The sequence below is a fragment of the Dama dama genome, chromosome 30, assembly GCF_033118175.1.
Source record: "Dama dama isolate Ldn47 chromosome 30, ASM3311817v1, whole genome shotgun sequence".
NCBI lineage: Eukaryota > Metazoa > Chordata > Mammalia > Artiodactyla > Cervidae > Dama > Dama dama.
The window spans coordinates 16466038-16488195 of NC_083710.1; the positions used below are offsets into that span (position 1 = coordinate 16466038).

At 39.8% G+C, this 22158-nt stretch overlaps 1 protein-coding gene across 5 annotated transcripts in view; it reads left to right on the top strand.

The window, feature by feature from the left end:
• Window positions 1-9716, top strand: part of AKAP11 (A-kinase anchoring protein 11) — a 48333-nt gene extending 38617 nt beyond the window's left edge. For all 5 annotated transcript variants that reach the window (XM_061133187.1, XM_061133185.1, XM_061133186.1 and 2 more), the window contains 3 exons: window positions 110-156; window positions 3419-3579; window positions 5929-9716. In XM_061133187.1, the coding sequence (XP_060989170.1) occupies window positions 110-156; window positions 3419-3579; window positions 5929-6069 (349 nt within the window). In that variant the 3' untranslated portion in view covers window positions 6070-9716. The remainder of the gene's footprint in view (window positions 1-109; window positions 157-3418; window positions 3580-5928) is intronic.
• The last annotated feature ends 12442 nt before the right edge of the window (window positions 9717-22158 follow it).

Consider the following 22158-nt stretch of genomic DNA (forward strand, 5'->3'; position numbering starts at 1 on the left):
ATGTCATATTGTCACATTCATTTTTTTGGTCACATTAAGATTTGGCTTTAATACCATTATTAATTAAAGTTTTTTCTTTTTAACTGCTTCTTTACCTTCATTTGGTAAGTGATGGGCCAGATGATGAAGAAGAGGAGCATCAGACTGATGTAGAAGGTAACTGGCTATTTGTTTGTTTTTTAAAGTGTTCACCTGTTTTTTGTATAAGGTTCTTTAGGAAAGTCTTTAATATTTGTGCATTTTCATCAAATAGACACTGTATTATTGCTGAGTTATCAGGGTTTTTACATTACAAAACAAATTCTTTTTTGTTTTGTTTAAATTCATTAATTTATGTGCTATTTTACTAGACTTGGAACATTCAAACAATATAAACATACCAAAAAAAAGACATTTATAAGAACCTAGATGGAGCCCTATCAGATCGGAAATAGTAACTGAAGACTGTTAATAATAACAGAAAAAAATCATTTTATTATTCCATAATGGTTTTTTCCCCCTTCCCTTTTGGTTATTAATGTCTTTTGAGATCCCTTCAACACACTGTTACTCATTTAAACTATTCAGTGTGACTTGAAATTATTTATTAGAACAAACGTTGATTTATTTTTAAATTGTTTTCCATTAAAATTATAGAAGTTTGCAATTGGAGTAGACCCAGGAGAAGTTCTTGTCTACATTTCTTATTACACAGATAATAAAGAAATTGAAAGATGAAGAAATATTCCAAATCAGGGTATTCTTGAACTAATCTATCTAATGTCAGATCTATTGCTGAGCAGCTTGTGTTATTTGATTGTTAAACTAAAAGGAGGGGTACTCATCAGTGTAAAGACCGAACTACATTAAAAGAAGTATTCAGTTATTTGAGGGAGAAACTTACAATAGTCTTTTCATATAATTATTTTGTTTAAAATATAAAATTCTTATATTAGGAGATATAAATATTATAATTATCACATGTCAATTTGTTTTCCTTTCAAACTAGTTATTTCTAGAATTAGTATTTGATGTCAGTCTTATAAAAATCAATAAATAAAAGATACTTTTAAACCAGTTCTCCCTTCCATTAGTTCCAGTCTTATACTCACACATATATTTGAAGAATATACTTACTCATTTCTTCCTTTAATGATCATGGTTCCAAATATGTAAATACTAGAGTTCTGGAATGTGATTTGTAATTCTTAATTAAATATATTAGAATGTCTTTAGCAAATCTCAAAAACTTCTCATGTTGAACCTGAGTTTTCATTATATTTAGATGGGTGTTGAGTTTTTTCCCAAAAATCTTATTTTCCCTTAATTCTGAAAATACCGATAATGTCTTCTATAGAGTGGCATGTAAGAATGTTCATGTTTAGACATTAGTTTTTGAACCAGTGATTCTTTAATCATCTCTTTAGAAGTAGGCAAACAGAAAATTGCAGGAACAAATTTCTTAAAATGTACTTTCTACCAGGGTTTCCAGTTGTTTTATTACCAGTTGTATTTTTTTGTTTAGAAAGGTCATGTATCAGTTTTGAGTCCAAATCCTCAGACCTAAGATTATTATTATTTTAGTTCTAAAACCACTCCTAAGTAGCCATTTTTCATATAGGGTTTCTGGAAGTAAGTTTTTTTCTTATCAGATATAAAGTAGGGGTAAAAAGGGAAAGTAAAAGTGAAAGTCACTCAGTCGTGTCGGACTGTTTGAGACCCCATGGATTATACAGTCCTTGGAATTCTCCAGGCCTGAATACTGAAGTAGTAGCCTTTCTTCTCCAGGGGGATCGGGCAGTATTCTTAGAGTTTTTGATAGACTGTTTGTTTGTTTATACTTAGTTGCTCAGTCGTGTCCAACTCTTTGCGACCCCATAAACTGTTGCCCCTAGGCTCCTCTGTCCATGGGACTCTCCAGGCAACAATACTGGAGTGGGTTCCATGCCCTCCTCCGGGGGATCTTCTCAACCCAGGGACCGAACCCAGGTTTCCCACGTTGTAGGCAGATTCTCTACCATGTGAGCCAGCCAGGGGAGAATATTTGCTTTATTTTTTGCGGACTAAAAACAATTCAGAATTATTATGGAAATCCTAAGGCAACAAGCTTTTATTTATTTATTTATTTTTGTTTGTAGTTGGAGGATGTCAGTTCTTTTTCTTTTCACTAGAGTTGAATGACCTCTCTTAGAGATCACTCTCAGGCAGCCAGACACCCTGAACTGAAAAATCTAGTGGTACAGGGAAACTTTCAACTCCATGACCTCTGCAGGATTTATAGAATGGCCCAATGACTATGGTACTATTGTTTGCCAGACCCATTTTTGATTGAGAATCAGAGTGTGGAAAGGAAGGAAATGATAATACATTTATTTTAAGAGAATAGCATGAACCAATTTTTTTAAATGAAAAATCTTACAGGTCAGTAGGAACCCTAAAAATTAGTAGTGGTCTAAAATGCCCTGCCAACTGTAAAAAAAAACTCAGGGACATTCACCAGCAAATGTCCATTACTGGTGCAAATCGGTGCGGTGTCTGCCCGCATGTCCCCCTGCCTGCCTCTTGTTGGGGAGGCCCGGGCCTCAGCACTGCTGGTTGCTCAGCCACCACTAAGCAGTGATATTCAACACAGGATATTGGTTTAGTTTTATAACAGAGATTCATCTTTTTTTTATGTTGAAAACATAATTTTTATTAAAAAAAATAAATGAGAATAGTGTCTTATAAGAGTGTATCAGAAAAGTCCCTGGTTTGTTTTTGTGGATGTAAGTGGTTGCATATGACTCCCCCACCCCTGCCCATATTTTGCCTGAAAAGTGAAGTGATTAAGAGCATGGAGCCAGATTGCCAATGTTAATATCCTGACTCAGCTGTGTCCCAGCTGTGAGATTCTTGGTCTGTCTCTCCCCCTGATCCCTCACCTGTAAAATGGGATGAAAGCGGTTCCCTCCTCCTAGGGTGCTTGTGAGGGGTGAGGGAGTTGTGTCTAAAGAGCTTAGAAGAGCTCTTAGGCTGTAATATGTGTGATCCGAGTATTCACTCCTGCTGCTGTTTCTCAGAGAGCTTTCTGAAAGTCCATTTAATATATTTATTTGTGTTTTGATTGTAATTGTAGCATTTTAGTTTTATTTGCCATACCTGTGGATTATGTTTTGACATAAATTATGGCATTTGTGAATTGCCAGTTGAATTCAGTGCCTCAGAATAGAGTTTTGCACTGTGCTATCACAGATGATCAAACTATTTCTTTATTTTAGCATTATTTTGCCCTTTCAAAGGAATGCTTTAGTTGGTGTTATGGTGCAAAAAAGATGATTTTTTTGGAAAATTCCTTGGAATCTTAAGAAATGGAAAATGCCTTACATATCCTTAGAAACCAGTGTACTGAGAGTTTAATTAATGGATTTCACTGCATGTTGCTTAAAAATTTAAATTTTAGGTTTGGAGCAAGATGGAAAGACTCTGCTAATTACAAATATTGACATGGAGCCATGCACAGTAGACCCCCAGCTAAGGATTATTCTTCAGTGGCTCGTTGCTTCTGAGGCAGAAGTTGCAGAACTTTATTTTCATGACTCTGCAAAGAAGGAGTTTATGCAAGTAAGTGCCTGCCTTGTGGTGGGGTGGGAGGGCGCAGCGTATGCCGCCCTGTGTCAGACAGTTGGTCTGATAGGCGCCCGCTGATAGCAGTGGGCAGGTGCGCGGGCATTAGGGTCCAGTGCCTGGGCTCAGATGTCGGCTCTGCTGCACTCTCGCAGTCTGGCCTTGGGCGGGCTCAGCAGTCGCAGTCTTTTTCTCTGGGCTGTGGAAATGAGCACAGAATTTACCTGGCAGAGGTTTGTGAGGATTAGATATAACACTGTTAAAAGGTGCTTAATCCAGTGCCTGGCACATCCTAAGTCCTCAAAGCTGGGTGTCTTGAATAAGCATTTCATGTGCTCATATGAAAAGATTGAGTTATTCTTTGTACTTAATTGGTGCATAATTATGTCTCTTCTTCTGTTAATCCAGTGTCATTAGTATGAGAAGCTAGCATAAGCAAAAGCCAGTAAAGGGTTATAAACATTTAATAAGGGACAATAGTTCACTTTGAGCATTTAGTAGGGTTCTAATAATAAAACATTCAGATTAGGTGCATTAATAGAATATTTTTATTGATAATTTACTGTGTACCAGTTACGTTATTAGGTAAAATTTTTAGTTTGCAGCCTTAAGGTTTTTGTCCAGGACTTTTCTTTATCAGAACTTTCATTTAATCTTACTATATAATGTAGAGCAGTTCAAAGAATAACCAATATAAAATGATCAATAATAACAAAAAAGGAATTGTCAAGTTACTCTTGATTTCCGGTTCAGAATTTACAAAAATATTATTGAAAGAAGTATGTGAAAAAGATATATAAAAAAAATGATTTTTGTATTTTGTTTTCATTTAGACTTCTTGAATTTTTCCGGCATAGATTTCTGTTTAGAGGCAGAGGGAGAAAATAAGACAGAAAGGGGATGTTCAGGAAATGAATTGTCAAGGGGAAAGAATGGGTAGGAAAAGTGTTAGAACTGACTGTATGGAGGCAAGCATTTTCAAGTCGTTTAGTCTTGGATAAATTGAGGGCTAAGGAAGGCCTTAGGCGGAGCTGAGTGTAATGATGCTGAGGTAAGGGAGCCGCATCCCCACATGACCTAAGAAAACATTCTTGCAGTTCCTCAGGAAGTCAAACACAGCATTATTATGTAACCCAGCAATTCTCCACCTAGGTCTGTACCCAAGAGGAATGAAAACATATGTCCAAGGCAGTGTTATTCGCAATAGGCCAAAAGTGGAAACATCCTAAATGTCCATTAACTGATGAATAAAACGTGGTCAGTCCATGCAGTGGAATGTTGTCTATCAGTAAAAAGGACTGAAGTAGAGACATGCTGCACCCTGGAGGTGGAGGACCCTTGAAGTCATGCTAAGTGAAAGGAGCCAGGTCACAGATGGCCATATATTTTGTGATTCCGTTAAAATGGCCAAAATAGGCGAACCTATAAACTGAAAGTAGATTAGTGATTATCTTGAGTTTACGGGGTTGGGAGGAATGGGCAGTGATTATTAACAGGTACGACTTTTTTTGGGTAATAAAGGTATCCTAATGTTGTTTGTGGTGATGTTGCATTCAACTCTGAATTCACTAAAAATCATTAGCTGGTCTGTTCTAAATGGGTGCATTGTGTGGTATGTGAATTATATCACAGTAAAGCTATTTTTGAAAAGGTTAAGCATATTTGTATTACAACTAAATAGGAAAAAATCTGAGTTGAAGACATGTTCAGATTAGTGATGATAGTTTATTTAAACCTGTATTTTTATACTTAAAAAAATGAGGTATAATTGATATATAACACCTTATTAGTTTCAGGTGAACAACATAATGATATTTGTACATATTACAAAATGATTGCCACAGTATTTAATATTTATTTACTTTTTTTCTGAAACATGAACATTTCTTACTTGTTTCTGTTGAGGCTGGAGTGCGTATTCCAGGGGAGAAAGCCACACTGTACGTTGTGGAAGGAAAATCCATATCCTTTTATTAATCTTGACATCGTTTTTATTATTTTATGTTCCCAGTTGAGGGTGTGGCAAATGTATTTAGTTCAGTTCAGAGTTTCCTGTAGAGATGGAGCCTCTCCACGCCCACACAGACACTGTGCTGGGTGAGGTTTGTGGGGTTCTGGCTCCCGCAATCCCAAAGTGTCACTCTGTGAAGGAGAGTATTTATAAAAGCCAGGAAGGAAAAATGTTTAATTTGTGTAAAGACTGGCAGTTTAGGGGAGAATACCTTATTATAACTGGGAAAGAGTATTTTGCTGCAAACAGCAGTTTCATCCGGTGTTATAAAGAAAAATGAAATTGTTAAAAAATTGCTTTCGGTTAATGTTTGGCTTATCTTCCTTTTTTACTAGCTTTCAAGACGGCTACAGGAAAAAGGCTGGAAGGTGGGAGACCTCCTGCAGGCCGTGCTTAAATACTATGAGGTGATGGAGAAGATGTCCAGTGAGGAGAGATGCAAGTCCCTGTTTGATTGGCTCTTGGAAAATGCATAGAACAAACTCCAAACCAGTATATTTTATTATTTGTTTTGGGAGAGGAAGAAACAGATAAAGATGCATAGGGTAAAATTTGAGTAGTGAATATTAACATTCAACGTGAATTGGGAGGAAAGTAAATAGTGCTTATTAAGTGTGTTGTGTCATCATATGGTGTATATAGTTCATATTTTCATAATCTGTCAAATATTATCTTCATTTATTCTTCTGTACACATGTGCAGTGTGTTAAGACCCTAAGAACATGAATTTGAAGGAAGGTCTGACTGTGAGACTTTCAGGAACATTGACTGACGGCATTCTTTTCGCATCCAAATAGTGCTGCTAGAAATTGCACTGAGGTGGCTGAAGGTGGGTTCCAGGGATAAAGAGTTATAATTTTGCTCCTTTTCAAGCAAATGGTTTCCTGTTAATAACAAATCTGACATCGAAAAAACAGCATTGAGGCTAATTTATTTTTCTGACATCTTTTTCTATTTTTAAAGGTCAATTTTATTTTCATGGTTCAGCTATTGGTATTTTTTTGAATCCCCCTAGTTGTTTAATTTCTTATAAACAGTAGTTTAGGTTTCTATAAATACTATAAATGATAGTTTCCCAAGCCTTTCATTAAATGATCTTATTTGCTAATGTTGCCAATTGCTCTGGCATGAAAGTGAGTGAGTGTGTGTGTGTGTATGTATGTGTGTGTGTGTGTGTAAAGGAGAACTTTAACCTTGCTAGTGGTGGGTGCCCTCTTTTATTTCACTCTTTTCTGGTTACAAACCCACTGTTAACATTAAAAAGGTGCTTTAAAATAAAATGTCTACAAAGATTGTGCAGTAAGAATTTTTCTTTTTTGACTATTTTGAGTCCCCAACTTATTCTTTAAATGAAAATAAAGGTGCAAAACATGTTGAAATTTTAAAACTTAATGTTCATTTGGAAATGCATTTAGAGAAGCCCAATAATTGTTTCCTCTGTTGGGATTTTTAAAAAATCCTTTAGCAAGGATTTTTAAATTAAAACTCCACTTTAGCAGGGATAAGCTTTTTCTAGAAAAAATGGGACCTTCCCACCAACCCCTTCCCCAGTAAAATGTATCTACTATTTTGTAAAGTCCCCTGATACGGTCTTTCTTGGGCTCTGCATTTTGTACCACTCGTCTTTAGTAGCTGCGAGTTGACTTGAATAGAGGACCAGGATTGTGTTTTATGTGAGGGTATGTGTGTGTGAATTTTTGGTTCTTCCATTAGCAGATTTTTAATTGAGAGGAAATCATTTTTTTGTTGGAGGCTTTGGTTTTGCTCTCACTTTTTCTTTTTTTTCCTGAGAACTGACTCTTCTGGAAGCTGCACAAAGTATCGAGGACAGTAGCACCTGCCGGGGGACAAGGAACAGGGCACTTGCATTGATTTGAATTATAGTTATGGCAGAGAAATAATTGCTTCTTAAGAAAAATGCCAAAATCTATTTAAATGTTTTGAGGTTACACTTACAGAAGCTTCTATTTTTCTCAATTTAAGATGAAGAAATAGAACAGGCCTTAAAAATAAATTTTCTAAAGTTTCTTCGGGTATTTTTTAAGGTTGGAGAAATGTAGGAAATGTATGTAAGCAGAATTGAGTCTGTCTGTAGCTTCTTAGAATTTGATCTGCAGCAGCACTGGACTAGGTTCTTAATTGTTAGGAAGCAGGTTGATATAACATAAATTAATTGATTATTAAGCTTAGGTTGAATTTTTACAAGTGTATAGCTATCAAATTATGTTTGGTATCTTTAGTGTGTGTACGGGTGTTATTAACAGCAGTTCTGAATTTCTTTTAAGCTAAAATGACAATATGTTCTGTAGAACTCTACTTGAAAATGTTGATTTCCTGTATGGTAAGATTTTCCTCCTGTCTTTGTTTTTGTTCGTTTTCTGGAGCTGTGCTGTATTCCGATTTCCCTGTTCAGCCACTGTGGCCCAGCAGACCAGTCCTCGGACACTAGCGTGTGTAGTGCTGATCACAGTGGAGCTCCACAAGTATTGGTTCAGTGCAGGGATGTAGAGAAAAATGTTAAACGCTGGCAAACATGAAAAGAAGCGGGGGTTAAGCCTCCTTACATAGAGAGAGAGCTTTGGAGTTTAGAACAGTATCTTTTAATCAAGAACAGTCTAAACTTACTTCGTTTAAAGGCACTTTGTGATTTTTCCAAAGATGTAGATCTATTTGGTTGCTTAGCCTTCAGAACAGATCTGTTTGTTGAGGATGACTCTGTCTTATTTTGTTAAAAATCTATTTGATGTAATTTTATTATGATACTGTAATAGTGCCATTCTGCATACTTTGGCCCTTATGAAATATCATGTCTTATTCAGAACTGTTAAAGTTGTGACGTGCTTTGGGTTGAATTTTCTGTTTTATCAGTTTCAGAACCATTGGAGAACTGTGAAAAAAAAGTGAAGGAGGACTTGGACGGGGTTTTAGAATATTGTTTCAGACAGAATTTTTTTTTCCAAGCCAAGTTTAAAATTCCATTTATATTTGGGGTATTAACTCATTTTGATTTTGATTTATTTCCTGATTTTCACAGAAGGAATGATTCATTTATAAATCACAGAAGAAAATTACAGTATCTATGGGATGGTTTAACACAGTTTAATGGTTTAATGGAGTTTTAAAATTTTTGAGAACATTTACTTAGTGAATATATGTGATAACATCTTCATAGTTTGACAACCATTCCATTTACCCTTTTAGATATTTGATATGAATTAATTTAACTCATAATACTTTCATTTTGCTTAAATAAAGGTTTTATTTTGCTGGTAGGAGAAGTTAGTTACTTATTAAATGCACCAGGTATAAAGTAAAAGATGGTTTACCCACGTGGTTTTAATATCATGCACATTCCCCGGATGCAATGTTTAACCTTGACTCATTACCAGGGTCTAGATTCAGATTAGTAAATATTACTCTCTCACAATTAAAATGATCAATTTCCCATCAGTCTGTTGCTTTAAATTTTTTTTTTCCAAGGGAAACTTTCCACAGAATTAAGAAAAATAATAATGCATCCATATTCAGGGTGTAGGGAAAATCCTTTCCATTTCAAACTCTGTCCACCCGTCACCAGCACGAGCGAAGTAGAGCTCCCGTGGGAATTACAAAGCTGTGCTCAAGTGAAATGCTTTTTTTCTCACTCTTGTTTGAGGCCCTGCGTACATTGACTCACCGTATTCCTGCTTTGGAGATGCAGATGCAGTGTTGGTCACACTTGTCACTTTATTTATTTATTTTTTTCCTATCATATGTGTACATTCCTTTCACATGGGTAGAATCATAGTTCTAGAAGTTCATTGTTTTGTTTTTTGTTGTAGTGTTTGAACACTATTTAATTTCAGGTTTTAATATTGCTGGATTTGCTACCTTTTGTTACTTGTGCAGTGTTAATAGTAATAATTCACATTCTTGTTTAATATACCAGCTATAAAGCAAAAGCAGCTTTGAATAATTATAGCTGTTTATTTGACTGTGCTGAATTATTCCATTAAGATCTTGTATAACAGTAACTTTTTTCTTTTGCTTTTTCAGTAATTTGTTCATTTATCAAAATATGAACTTCAGGATGCACTAAAATTTTGTTTTTGCAGTGGCTCAAAAATAAACATTTCAGAAATTACCTTTGTGATAATTTGCAGTCAATTGTTCTTTTATTTTTTCCAATTGTTTAAGTCTGTGATCTTTCTCTCCCAATTAAGAATTTCCCAATAAACTTAAGAGATGCCTGACTTTGGTTTTCAATCTGTAGTATCTTGTTAACACACTCAATACTGAACTAAAACAAAAGCATAGAAGGCACATCAAACAACCTCTGTATTTCTGACATGATTTTAAAGAAGAACGGAAACTAGAGTATTTTTAATTGGACACTGAATCCTAAGTTTTTATTCGAGTTCCTCTGAATGCTGACAGGATGACTTGACAGGCTGTTTGCTTTTTGGATTTTGGTGCAAAATGAGTATTGTGATTGCCTGTGTGTTAGGGAATTCTCCAGCCTGGACTGAGCACTTCTTCTGTAGGATATAGAGATCAGACCTTTGTTATGCTATATAGCATCAGGCACTTCAAAGCTAGGTGCTTGATTATTTGTTACTAATGGAATTTGATGTTAAGTGTCTTCAGCCTTGGAATTAGTGATTTTCTAGCTTTTCATGAATGTTTCAAAATGTTAGGAAATAATGATCACATATAATGGCTTGGCTATGAGTACATCTCAGGAACCAAGAAAACAAAATGCTCTGAAATGATATTCTTTTGACTGTAATTCCAAAGAGGAGAAAGATTTCAAAAGGAATGGGACCTTGTGACAAATGACATTTGAATAACTTTGCAGCATCATTTACAGCAGAAACAGTAAAGAGTTTAGGAAGTTGCATTTTGGGAGTGCAGTGGTGGTTGCGTTTTTTTCTCTTACCATTTGTGATCTGTGTTTTAGCTGGGATAAGGAGGGAGGATGAGAGACAAATGGTCTACCTCACAAACTACCTACAAACTACCTCACATTTAAAATATGAAAGATGGAAGAGCCACATATCCCAGGATGAATATACTGTTGGTGCTATTATGCAAAGAGGGTTGGAGTAAAAATCTAAGAGCCTTTAGCAGCATCATTTACAGCAGAAACAAGAGTTCAGGAAGGCTGCCCCTTTTGGGAGTGGAGTGGTGGTTGTATTTTTTTTTCTCTGTCCTTTGTAGCTTTGTAATCACCTCGCTCATTTTACTTTTGTGCTCTGGAGCAAGAAGGGTTATATTTTAGATTGGAAAAAGATGAGACATTTCAAGAGGAGTGAAGCTTCATATTTGATGTTTTAGGTCTTCCTGCCTCTCCCCGTCATCCGCCCCATGTCATCTTTTAAACAGACACTTCGATTTTTTAGTTTAGAGCAAGGGATTAAAACTGGACTCCTGTGTTCTGGATTCAGCCCACTGTTAAGCTTCTGCTTTGGTCCAGTATGAGATCTGATTTTTAAAACAATTGCCAACGCTTAAAAATAAGGAGATTTCACATTTAAATAGGTTCTGTATTTCAGTGTCTCTTTGAAGCGTTGGATGCCCTGGAGTACTGACTGGGGGCTTCCAGGTGCTGCTAGTGGTAAAGAAACCCGCCTGCCAGTGCACAAGACACGAGAAACACTGGTTTGATCCGTGGGTCAGGAAGGTCCCCTGGAGGAGGGCTTGGCAACCCACTCCATGTTCCTGCCTGGAGAATCACATGGACAGAGGAATCTGGTGGGCTACAGTCCACTGGCTCGCAGAGAGTTGGAGCAGTCGACTGAAGCGACTTTGCACGCACACGTGCTCTGATTGGACTCCCGTGAGGCAGCAGTTTGACAGGAGCTGCATGATGGTTGCTCCTGTGGTCCAGCCTTGTGTTTCTCTTGGCCTGTGGCCGGACATGCTTCACTTTGCTCACTTGTGTTGCCTGCTGGGGCCCTATAGGTGTTTGAGATGCAAACTGACTTAAAGCAGATGATTTACTTGATGTGTTTAGAAAATCTGAATGATTCTCTAGCAGCTCTTCACCTCTCTAGGATTGTGCAGAGATGGGAAGGAGAGTCTAGAAATTACAGACTTGGTGACTTTATTGCTCTTGAACAGAGAACAGATCCTAATTATTAAGAGCATGTAGAGATGAAAGAAGGGGAAGCCAGCCTGGGTTTACCAGGAGCAGATTCAGGTTTACATTTCCTTTTTCAACAGAACTATCCGGCGGGCATGATGGAATACCAGAGATACAGTATCTATTTTAATGAGGCATTTTATGTGGAGAAAGGAATGACAAATTGTGGCTTCCTGACTTTTTGAGATGGCACAAGAGTTCAATTAGTCTGCTCAACAGTTGTGTGCTGAAAGAGAATAACTTCAAAGTGCTGGTTAACCATCAGATCTAGAAATTCATATTTTTCTAAGCTGTTTTTCAAGAGTGATCATAAAAATTAAGGTAATTCCTAATAGACTGAAAGAGTTTATGTTTACCTCTGCTGAGAAGAAAAACTACTGAAGTGAATACTATTTTCCTAAGAAGGAAATTGAACTCTAAAGAAACAGGGTTAGCAACATTTTAAAAAATAGTTAAAATAGAAAATGAAAGGAGCCACCCAAATGCAACACTTGTTCACCCAATAATCCTATTTACCTTTATGGCAAACATTCCATGTCATCGAATCCAGACATCAATCTTGTTATGATTCCTATTTTTCCTATGAGAAAACTCAGGTTCAGAGAGGTTGAAATTTTTTACAGCAGGCACAGTGGTGATGCCCTGATCTGTCAGGCTCCAAAGCCTAAGTTCTACTCATCACACTATATTGTTTCACCATAATTAAAAACTGAAATACAAAAACATGATGAAACCACCTGTAAAAATACATGTTGTTGCTAAATTGTCTCTGACTCCTCTGCGACCTGTAGACTGTAGCTCGCCAGGCTCCTCTGTCCATGGAGTGTATTTACATGTATCTATATTATCTGTTGATATCTATTGATACTTGTCTATTTATATCTATCTGTATCTATCGATACCTATTTATCTTCTGTTGAGAATAATTTTTTTAAATTTATTTATTATTTTACTTTATAATATTGTATTGGTTTTTGCCACACATTGACTTGAATCCTCCATGGATGTGCATGTGTTCCCCATCCTGATCCCCCTCCCACCTCCCTCCCCATCCCATCCCTCTGGGTCATCCCAGTGCACCAGCCCTGAGCACCCTGTCTCATGCATCAGACCTGGACTGGCAGTTCATTTCACATAGGATGGGCTTCCCTGGTGGCTCAGACCGTAAAGCGTCTGCCAGCAATGTGGGAGACCCGGGTTCGATCCCTGGGTCGGGAAGATCCCTGGAGAAGGAAATGGCAACCCACTCCAGGATCCTTGCGTGGAGAATCCCATGGACGGAGGAGCCTGATGGCCTACAGTCCACAGGGTCACAAAGAGTTGGACACGACTGAGTGACTTCACTTCACAAATGATAGTTTACGTGTTTCAATGCCATTCTCCCATATCATCCCACCCTCACCCTCTCCCACAGAGTCCAAAAGACTGTTCAATACATCTGTGTCTCTTTTGCTGTCTCACATACAAGGTTATCATTACCATCTTTCTAAATTCTATATATGTGCGTTAGTATACTGTATTGGTATTTTTCTTTCTGGCTTATTTCACTCTGTATAATAGGCTCCAGTTTCATCCACCTCATTAGAACTGAATCAAATGTATTCTTTTTAATGGCTGAGTAATATTCCATTGTGTGTATGTACCACAGGAGAAGGATTTATTTTAAAGCATTAATTCACATGATTGTGAAGTCTGGCAAGTCCAAAATCTGAGCGGGCAGCAGGCTGGAGACCCAGGGAAGAGTTGATGTAGCTGTAGTCCAGAGGCAGTCTGCTGGAAGAACTCCCTCTTTTAGAGGGAGGGGACTTCAGTCTGTTTTCTCGTAAGATCTTCAGCTGGCTGGGTGAGGCCCACCCACACAATGCAGTGTCATCTGCTTTACTCAAAATCCACTGATTTGAATCTTCATCTCATTAAAAAGAATTCCTTTTCAGGTAAATATACCTGCACTCTAGATGTGTTTGACCAAGTATCTGGCCCTGTGGCCTAGCCAAACTGAAGCGTTTTTCCTTAACCATCACATCAAACTTTTGGGCATGACCAAAGTGAAGACTTCAGATGACTACACCCATAGTATAAAAGTGAAGTTGGGGTTGGGAGAACAACTCTCCCACCCTGAGGACTGGAAGAAAACTTCTCTAGAACTTTGGCAGTGACTCAAGTTAAAAATCTTTCGTGAGACTTGATAGGCTAACTCTCATGTGAGCAGTTCCTCAAAAAGTCAAAGTTATATAATTCAACAATTCTATTCCTAAGGAGATTCTCAAGGGAAATGAAAATACAGATTTCTACAAAAACTTGTGCATGAATATTTATAGAACTATTCATAACAGTCCCAAAGTAGAAACAACTTAACTGTCAATCAGTTGAAGAATAAACAAAATGTTTATCCATAAAATATTATTCAGTTATTAAAAGGAATGAAGTAGCAATACACGTTACAACATGGATGAACCTTGAAAATGCTAAGTGTGAGAAGGCAGACACAAGTGGTCACATGTTGCGTGATGCAGTTTATATCTAATGTCCAGAATAAGCAAATCCATAGTGACAGTTAATTGTTTCCAGGGTCTGGAGAAAGAAGGGAACGGAGAATAACTGTTAATGGGTGCAGGGTTTCTTTTGGGTGATGAAAATGTTCTGGAATTATACAGAGGTAGTGGTTGAAGACATCAACCATCAATGTTCACTGGAAGGACTGATGCTGAAGCTGAAGCTCCAATGCTTTGGACCCCTGATGCGAAGAGCCAACTCACTTGAAAAGACAGTGATGCTGGGAAAGATTGAAAGCAGGAGGAGAAGGGGACAACAGAGGATGAGATGGTTGGATGGCATCACCAACTTGATGGACATGAGTTCGCGAAAACTGGGGGAGATAGTGAAGGACAGGGAAGCCTGGTGTGCTGCAGTCCACGGGGTTGCAAAGAGATGGACTTTCACGACTTAGCAACTGAAAGTCCGACATGTCTTAGCAACTGAAAAACCATAACAAGTGGTTGTACAACTCTGAATAAAGATGACTGAATTTTATATTTGAAAGGATGAATTTTTTGTGATAAAAATTATTATATATCGGGAAATTGAATTAAAAACAGCAGAAAGCAAGGAAATAGTTTTAAAAAACAAGTAAAAACTTCTAAAATTAAAAAAAAAATGGAGCCAAAAAACTCAGTGTTAAGAGTTTAATAGCAGATTAGTCATGGCGTAGAATATTGAATTGAAAAAATTTGTCCAGAATGCCATGTAGAAAGTGTGAGAAAGACACACATGTAGAAAGACAAAGATGTGATATATTAAAGTTAAGTGACCTCGAGGGAAAGGAGAACTAGTAAAAGGAGAATAGGGCATGAACAGGATCAATAGCTGAAAAGATGATTGTTGGGAATTTTCTAGAAATGATGGATGAACCACTCACAGTTTAAAAAAACTTAACAATTCTTCAGTAAAAACAATATACATGTTAGATTTCCCAGGAAGAGCTTACACATACTTGTCTACTTTTCCAGATTATTCAAGCAGCAAGCTAAAATAAATTTCTAGGAGTACCAGTAAAAGAATATAAATTATATATATACTTAAAACTAGTGGAGAAAAAAAGAAGCCAAGAAAAAATAGAAAAACAACTGGGGCAAAAAGTGAAAAGCACAAAATAAGATGGTAGATCTAAATCTCGCTTCCCTCATCCCTCACAGTTGTTCCTGAGAGCACCCCCTCCCAGTAAACTTCCTTCCAGGAACATCCTGGTCTGTTTGCAGGGCAACCTGATCTGTGAAATGAGGACAACTGCTTTGGAAAAGGATGATTACTTAGTTAAGGTGGACTTGTGTGTGCCCTGTGACACATCTACCCTTAGATGGAAGTTCTTGAGAAAATGCTGCTTATGAAGACCAGGAGATGTGTACAGTGTTTATCAATAGTATAAGTTATGATATGTTCATCCAATGGAATAGTCCACAGTGGTAAAGAAGGATGACAGATACATGCTTCAACATAGACATGCTGCAAAAACAGCCAAAGAAGTAAGTCACAGAAGAATATAAAAGAGTGAGTCCATCTACATAAAGTTCAAAAACAGGCAAAACTATGTTCAGTTGACCCTCTATATCTGTGGGTTGTGTGCCCCTGGATTCCAACCAACTGCAGATTGAAAATACCTTTTTAAAAACCCAAAAAGTTCCAAAAAGCAAAACTTAAATTTGCTGCATGTCTACAACTATTTACATAGTATTTACATTGTGTTTACAACAATTTGCTTTGTATTTACATTGTATTAGGTATTATAAGTGATCTAGAGTTGATTTAAAGTATACAGGAGGATGTGCGTAGGTTAAGTGCAAATATTAGGCTGCTGCTGCTGCTAAGTCGCTTCAGTCGTGTCCGACTCTGTGCGACCCCATAGACAGCAGCCCACCAGGCTCCCCCGTCCCTGGGATTCTCCAGGCAAGAACACTGGAGTGGGTTGCCAAAATATTAGGCTACACTACTTTATATAAGGGATGTCAGCATCTGTAGATTTTGGCATACAAGGGAGTTGTGGAATCAGTCCTCTATGATGACTGAATTATGTTGTAATATATACATCTACACATACATGTGTGGGCTTCCCAGGTGGCTCAGTGGTAAAGAACCTGCCTGCCAATGCAGGAGGCGCAGGACATGCGGGTTTGATCCCTGGATCGGGAAGATCCCCTGGAGGAGGAAATGGCAACCCACTCCAGTATTTTTGCGTGGGAAATCCCATGGACAGAGGAGCCTGTCACAAAGAGTCCGACATGGCAACTGAGCATGCGTGCACACAGATATGTATATATACCATGCATTCATTAAAACAATTTTACTGTACTTTCGGCTGTGCTGGGTCTTCGCCGCTGCATGGAGGCTTTCTCTGTTTGTGGTGAGTGGAGGCTACTCTCTTGTCGAGGGGCATGGGTTTCTCACTGCGGCGGCCTCTCTCGAGCACGGCTCTAGGGCTCTTGGACTCAGTATTTGTGCAAGGGCTTAGTTGCTCCGCGACATGTGGGATCTTCCAGACCAGGGACTGAACACGTGTTCGCTGCATTGGCAGGCAGATTCTTAACCACTGGGCTACCAGGGAAGTCCCATACAGCCACTTAATAGTCAAATATGTGTACATGTGTGTAGAACTGTAAGGGAGTAATTAATACAAAACTTAGGATAGTGAATTACCGTGGAGATGGGACATGGATAGGGAGAGAATGTAATATTGTTCTAAGGTACCAGTGATGTCCTGTTTATGAGAGGTAGATCCCTGGATGTTCACTTTATTATTTTTCTTCAAATTATACACATGCTTTATATAACGCTGTAAAATTTCACACCCAAAATATTCATTCAAAACAGATTACTCAACAGAATTTGTTCAAAGAGGTTGTGGGGCATATTAATTAGGTGTTTTCTCAAATGTTTCTAAAAACAACTTTGAAGAGAGATTCAGTTTTTAAGCACAACTGAAGATTAAGGGAAAAAAGCTGGAAACGTCTCTGTTTCCCAAATTGTGCCCTGAAAAGGTACACATTACCAAGGATTTCTGATGTCAGCCTTTTAGAGTTGGGGTAGGTGGCAGTGAGGGAGGAGACTGCTGTCTATGGAGAGGAAGGAAGAGAAGCCATGGCTATCTTATCTCTGCGTCTGTCTTGCATTTCCTGGTCTGTATTCCCACATCTGGACTCCACTCCAGCTGCTGACACAAGCTGGGTTTACCCACTCTTGTTTAGCCACCAAGTTGTGTCCGACTCTTTTACTACCTCGTGGCCGCCTGCAGTGCAGGAGAGGCAGAAGACGCGGGTTCCATCCGTGGGTCGGTAAGATCCCCTGGAGGAGGCAATGGCAACCCAGTCCAGTATTCTCGGGCTACAGTCCATGGGGTCACAAGTAGTCGGACGTCTGAGGGACTGAGCGTGGACTGTAGCCCACCCAGGCTCCTCTGTGCATGGGATTCTCCAGGCAAGAATACTGGAGTGGGTATTTCCTCCTGCAGGGGATCTTCCTGACCCAGGGATGGAACCTGTGTCTCCTGCGCTGCGCCTCCTGGGAAGCCCTGTCCGCTCTTACTCTGAGGTTGCAGCAAGAAGTGCCTGTGGCCCTGCAAAGGAACTGGGTCTACGGGAGGGGACGGAGGGCGGTGGGGTCGGGAGGGAAGGACGCAGGAAGGCTTTAAGCCAGAGCTAGCCCGGTCGACAGGCAGCAGTGCCGGGTGAAAGGACACCATTTAGCCAGGGGATGTTGAAGAAGGGCTCAGCGCCCCGGCCGAGTGCGTCCTCAGCCAGGAGTGGGGAAATGCTGATCTCCCGGGAAGCTGCCTCGTGATCCAGGAACCGCAGAAGCCCGAGCTCCGGGCCGGGGTGGTCATTTCGGCAGCTTCTCCACAGTGGTACTCTGCACACCCCTGCCAGGCTGGACCCGTCACAGATCAGGCGGGCTGGAGACCCTGCCCTCCTGCAGGTATCCTCGCAGCCTCTCCCACGGGGTTCACAGCAGGGAAACCCCATAGCCAGCCCCGGGGCGTCGGGCACTTTATTAGGACGAGAGGCAGTCTTTGGGAAGGGGCCGCAGAACCCAGCTGAAACACCGTGGAGGCCGCGGTCTTCAGGCTGCAGTCTCACGTTGAGCCGCTAGGTGGTAGAGCAGCCCAGCCTACGGCTTGCCAAAAAGCCCGAGAATTAACACAACTTTGCACGATGCCTTGTTGTTCAGTCGCTAAGTCGTGTCCGACTCTTTGCGGCCCCTGAGATGCATCCTGAGGCACAGCTCCCCCCGGCTTGAGCCATATCTCGGGCACTTGCGGGCATTCTTTATTTCAAAGAACCTGGCTCCTGCTCCAGCCTGAACTTTAGGGCCTTTGCTTGCTGACTTCCCCTCTTCCATCCCTCTCCCCAGCGTTTCAGGCTTCTGTTCAGGCTCAGGCGTCAGTTTCAGGGGGCTGGACTGCTGCCCTGTGACCATGGCACCTGTCATCCTGGCCAGCCCCCCGCCCCAGACAGTGCCGGGCACACGGGACAGGGACGTGCCATTCCTTGTGCAATCACCGGCAAGCTCCGGGGAGCAGCCTGTCACCACCAGCATTCCTCGGGGGTCCAAGCCACCTCCTTCCTTCTTAATCTTTTGTGTCCCACCTGCCTCCCCTCCACACGCATCCTCAGTCACTCCTCAGGAGCTTTGCTAAAATTTTTCTGGAATTTCCTATTAGCGCTTCATTATGTCCCTGCCGTTTATGATCAGCTGTTATTCTGAGTGTACTGTAAATTGTAATTCAAATTTATTCTCTGCTCAGTGTCACCTTATGAGTATGGCTGTCCCTGAGCTTGCATGGGAAACAGCAACCACCTTCCAGCACTCTTTATCCCCTTGTTGTTTAGTTGCCAAGTCGTGTCCGACTCTTTTGTGACCCCGTGAACTCTAGCCCACTGGGCTCCTCTGTCCGTGGGATTTCCCAGGCAAGAATACTGGAGTGGGTTGCCATTTCCTGCTCCAGGGGATCTTCCTGACCCAGGGATCAAACCTGTGTCTCCTGCGTTGGCAGGCAGATTCTTTACCACTGAGCCACCTGGGAGGCCCCTCTTTATCCCCTTATGTTGCTTTATTTTCCTTCTTAGCCTCCTTTCCACCTGAGATAAGTATGTATTTGTACTGTCTTCATTATCTAGAGTGGAAGCTCCGTAAGCACTGGAGCTTGGCTGGTTTTCTTCTCTGTTGTGGGCTCAATGCTATAACAGTGTCTGGCATGTGGTGGGCACTCAGCAAATGTTTGTTGAATGAAAGGGTGGATGGATGGATGGATAGATGGATGGATGAATGGAAGGATGAATGAATAGATGGAGGGATGAATGAATAGATGGATGGATGGATGGATGAATGGTTGGATGGATGGATAGAGGGATGGATAGAGAGATCTGCCTCTCCCAAATAGGCCAGAAGGAAAAACAGTGTCCTGGGGGTTTGGAGTCTGAGGTTTTGGCTCCAATTGAGCCACTAGTGGACTTTGAGCAAGTAACTAGATCTCCCAGTGTGGCCTGTTTCCTATTTTGTAAAGTGAGGGGGCTGGACTTTGTGATCTGGTGTTTGTTCCTGCCCTGACCAGTTTTGGTTTTATAATTATTCCCAAAGGTGCTGAGGTCATTAGCTAGGTAACAGACAGCATGCTTTCTTGGCAGAAAGCTGTTGCAAGTAATAACTTAGAATCAAAAGATACATTTATATATGTGGATAAAAACAATTGCTTCACAATATTGTCTTTAAAAAAACCATTTTCCTATGAAAATATTGGATGCATTGGTCTTTGCTTATATTTCCACCTTGACCTCTGACTCCATGTATTAATGATTCTGATTATTCTGATAAAGGGATTTTTAAAAAAATTATTGTTCTTCGTTTGGAATTTTCCTTGGTTATTTCTTTTCATTAGTGATTTATGATTATTTAAAGAGTTGAAAATATTCTATAGGAGACACACCTACAGGTTTTGGAAAATTAGTAACACTATTTTCAAGAAGATATCATATTTCTAGTGCACTTCCAATATTGTAAGCAGATTTTAAAATAAAATACTATTAATAATACTACTAATAATATAAAAATTCTTAACGTTGAAGAAGAATGATCACCCAATGTCATGATTTTCCTTTGGTTGTGATTATTTTGTAGGATTGGCTTGTGTCTGGTATCTAGAAAACCTTCAGATGTTTTTTGAGTGAATGGCCAGTGGCCTGTGGGAGAAAAGACTCATCCTGAGATATAGGTAGAACTTCATGAAAGTAGTTCTCTTTCTTTTCCAAGAGCAGAAATCTAAATGAGCTTGGGAACAAAAGGAAGGACTCTCTCCTAAGTCCTCAATTCTATTTAATCAGTTAATTAATTTTTAATCAAGGCTGTCTTTTTTTAAAATAAATATATTTATTTAAGATTTTTTAATGTGGGCCATTTTTAAGAGCCTTTATTGAATTTGTTAAAATATTGCTTCTGTTTTATGTTTGGGCTTTTTTTTTTTTTTTTTTTTGCCACATGTGGGATCTTATGTTCCCCACCAGGGATAGAACTCACAACCTTTGCTTTGGAAGGCAAAGTCTTAACGACTGGACTACCAGGGAAGTCCCAGTCCTCAATTTTAAATGTTTACTCTTCTCTGTAATAAGGGATAACAAATCTTGGTACCTGTGGTAAATAGAGTAGTGGCCCCTCAAGCCCAAGTCCTTCTCCCCAGAAACTGTGACTGTGGTCCCTCATATGGCCAAAGGGACTTTGCAGATGTGGTGAAGTTGAGATGGAGACAGTATCTTGGAATATCCAAGTAGGCCAATTTAACCTTCTTGAATTAGAAGACTCTTTCTTGGCTGCTGTTGGGGGAAGATGTGGTTAGAGAGGAGGAGTGAGAGGCAGGGCATGGCTGGCTTTGAAGGTGAAGGAAGACGTCAAGGGCCAATGGGTGCAGGCTATCTCCAGAAGCTGGAAAAGGCAGAGAAGTGGGCTCCCCCTCAGAGCTTCTAAAAGAAATGCAGCCCTGATGACGCTTTGATTTCAGCCTCGTGAAACCGAAGTCAGACTTCTGATCTACAGACCTGTGACAAGGGCGAAATTTGTGCTAAGCCACTAAATTTATGGCAATTTGTTACAGCAGCGACAGGAGACTAATACATTAACTTTTCTTCTTTTTAACTTAATTTTTATTGGTGTATAGCGTTCAGTTGCTTTACAAAGTTGTGTTAGTTGCTACAGTTCAGCAAAATGAATCAGACATAGGTATGCACTTATCCTCTCCCTTTTGGAGTTGCATCCCATTCCAGTCACTCATGGAGCAGTGAGTGGAGGTCCTGAGCTACACAATATGATCTTGTTAGTTGTCTGTTTTATACAGAGTATCAATATGTCAGTCCCAATCTCCCAGTTTCTCCCACCCTCCCTGTCCCCCTTGGTATCCATATATTTGCTCTCTATGTCTGTGTCTCCGTTTCTGCTTTGTAAATAAGATCATCTATACCATTTTTCTGGCTTCCCTGGTAGCTCAGATGGTAAAGAATACGCCTGCAATTCAGGAGACCCAGGTTTGATCCCTGAGTCGGGAAGATCTCCTGGAGAAGGGAAAGGCTACCCACTCCAGTATTCTTGCCTGGAGAATGCCATGGACAAAGGAGGCTGGCGGGCTACAGTCCACGGGATTGCCAAGGGCTGGTCATGAGTGAACAGCTAACACACACACACATATACCTTTTTTCTAGAGTCCACATATATGTGTGAATACATGACATTTGTTTTTCTCTTTCTGGCTGACTTCACTCTGTATGGCAGACTCTAGGTCCATCCATGTCTCTACATGCATTACCTTTTTGTTTGAACAAATGCTTTGAGCTCCCCAGAGTGAGAGAGGCCAGGCAGAGCGCTAGAGCTGGGCTAAACAACATGGTAGTCATTTGAGAGGCCGCTGGTCTAA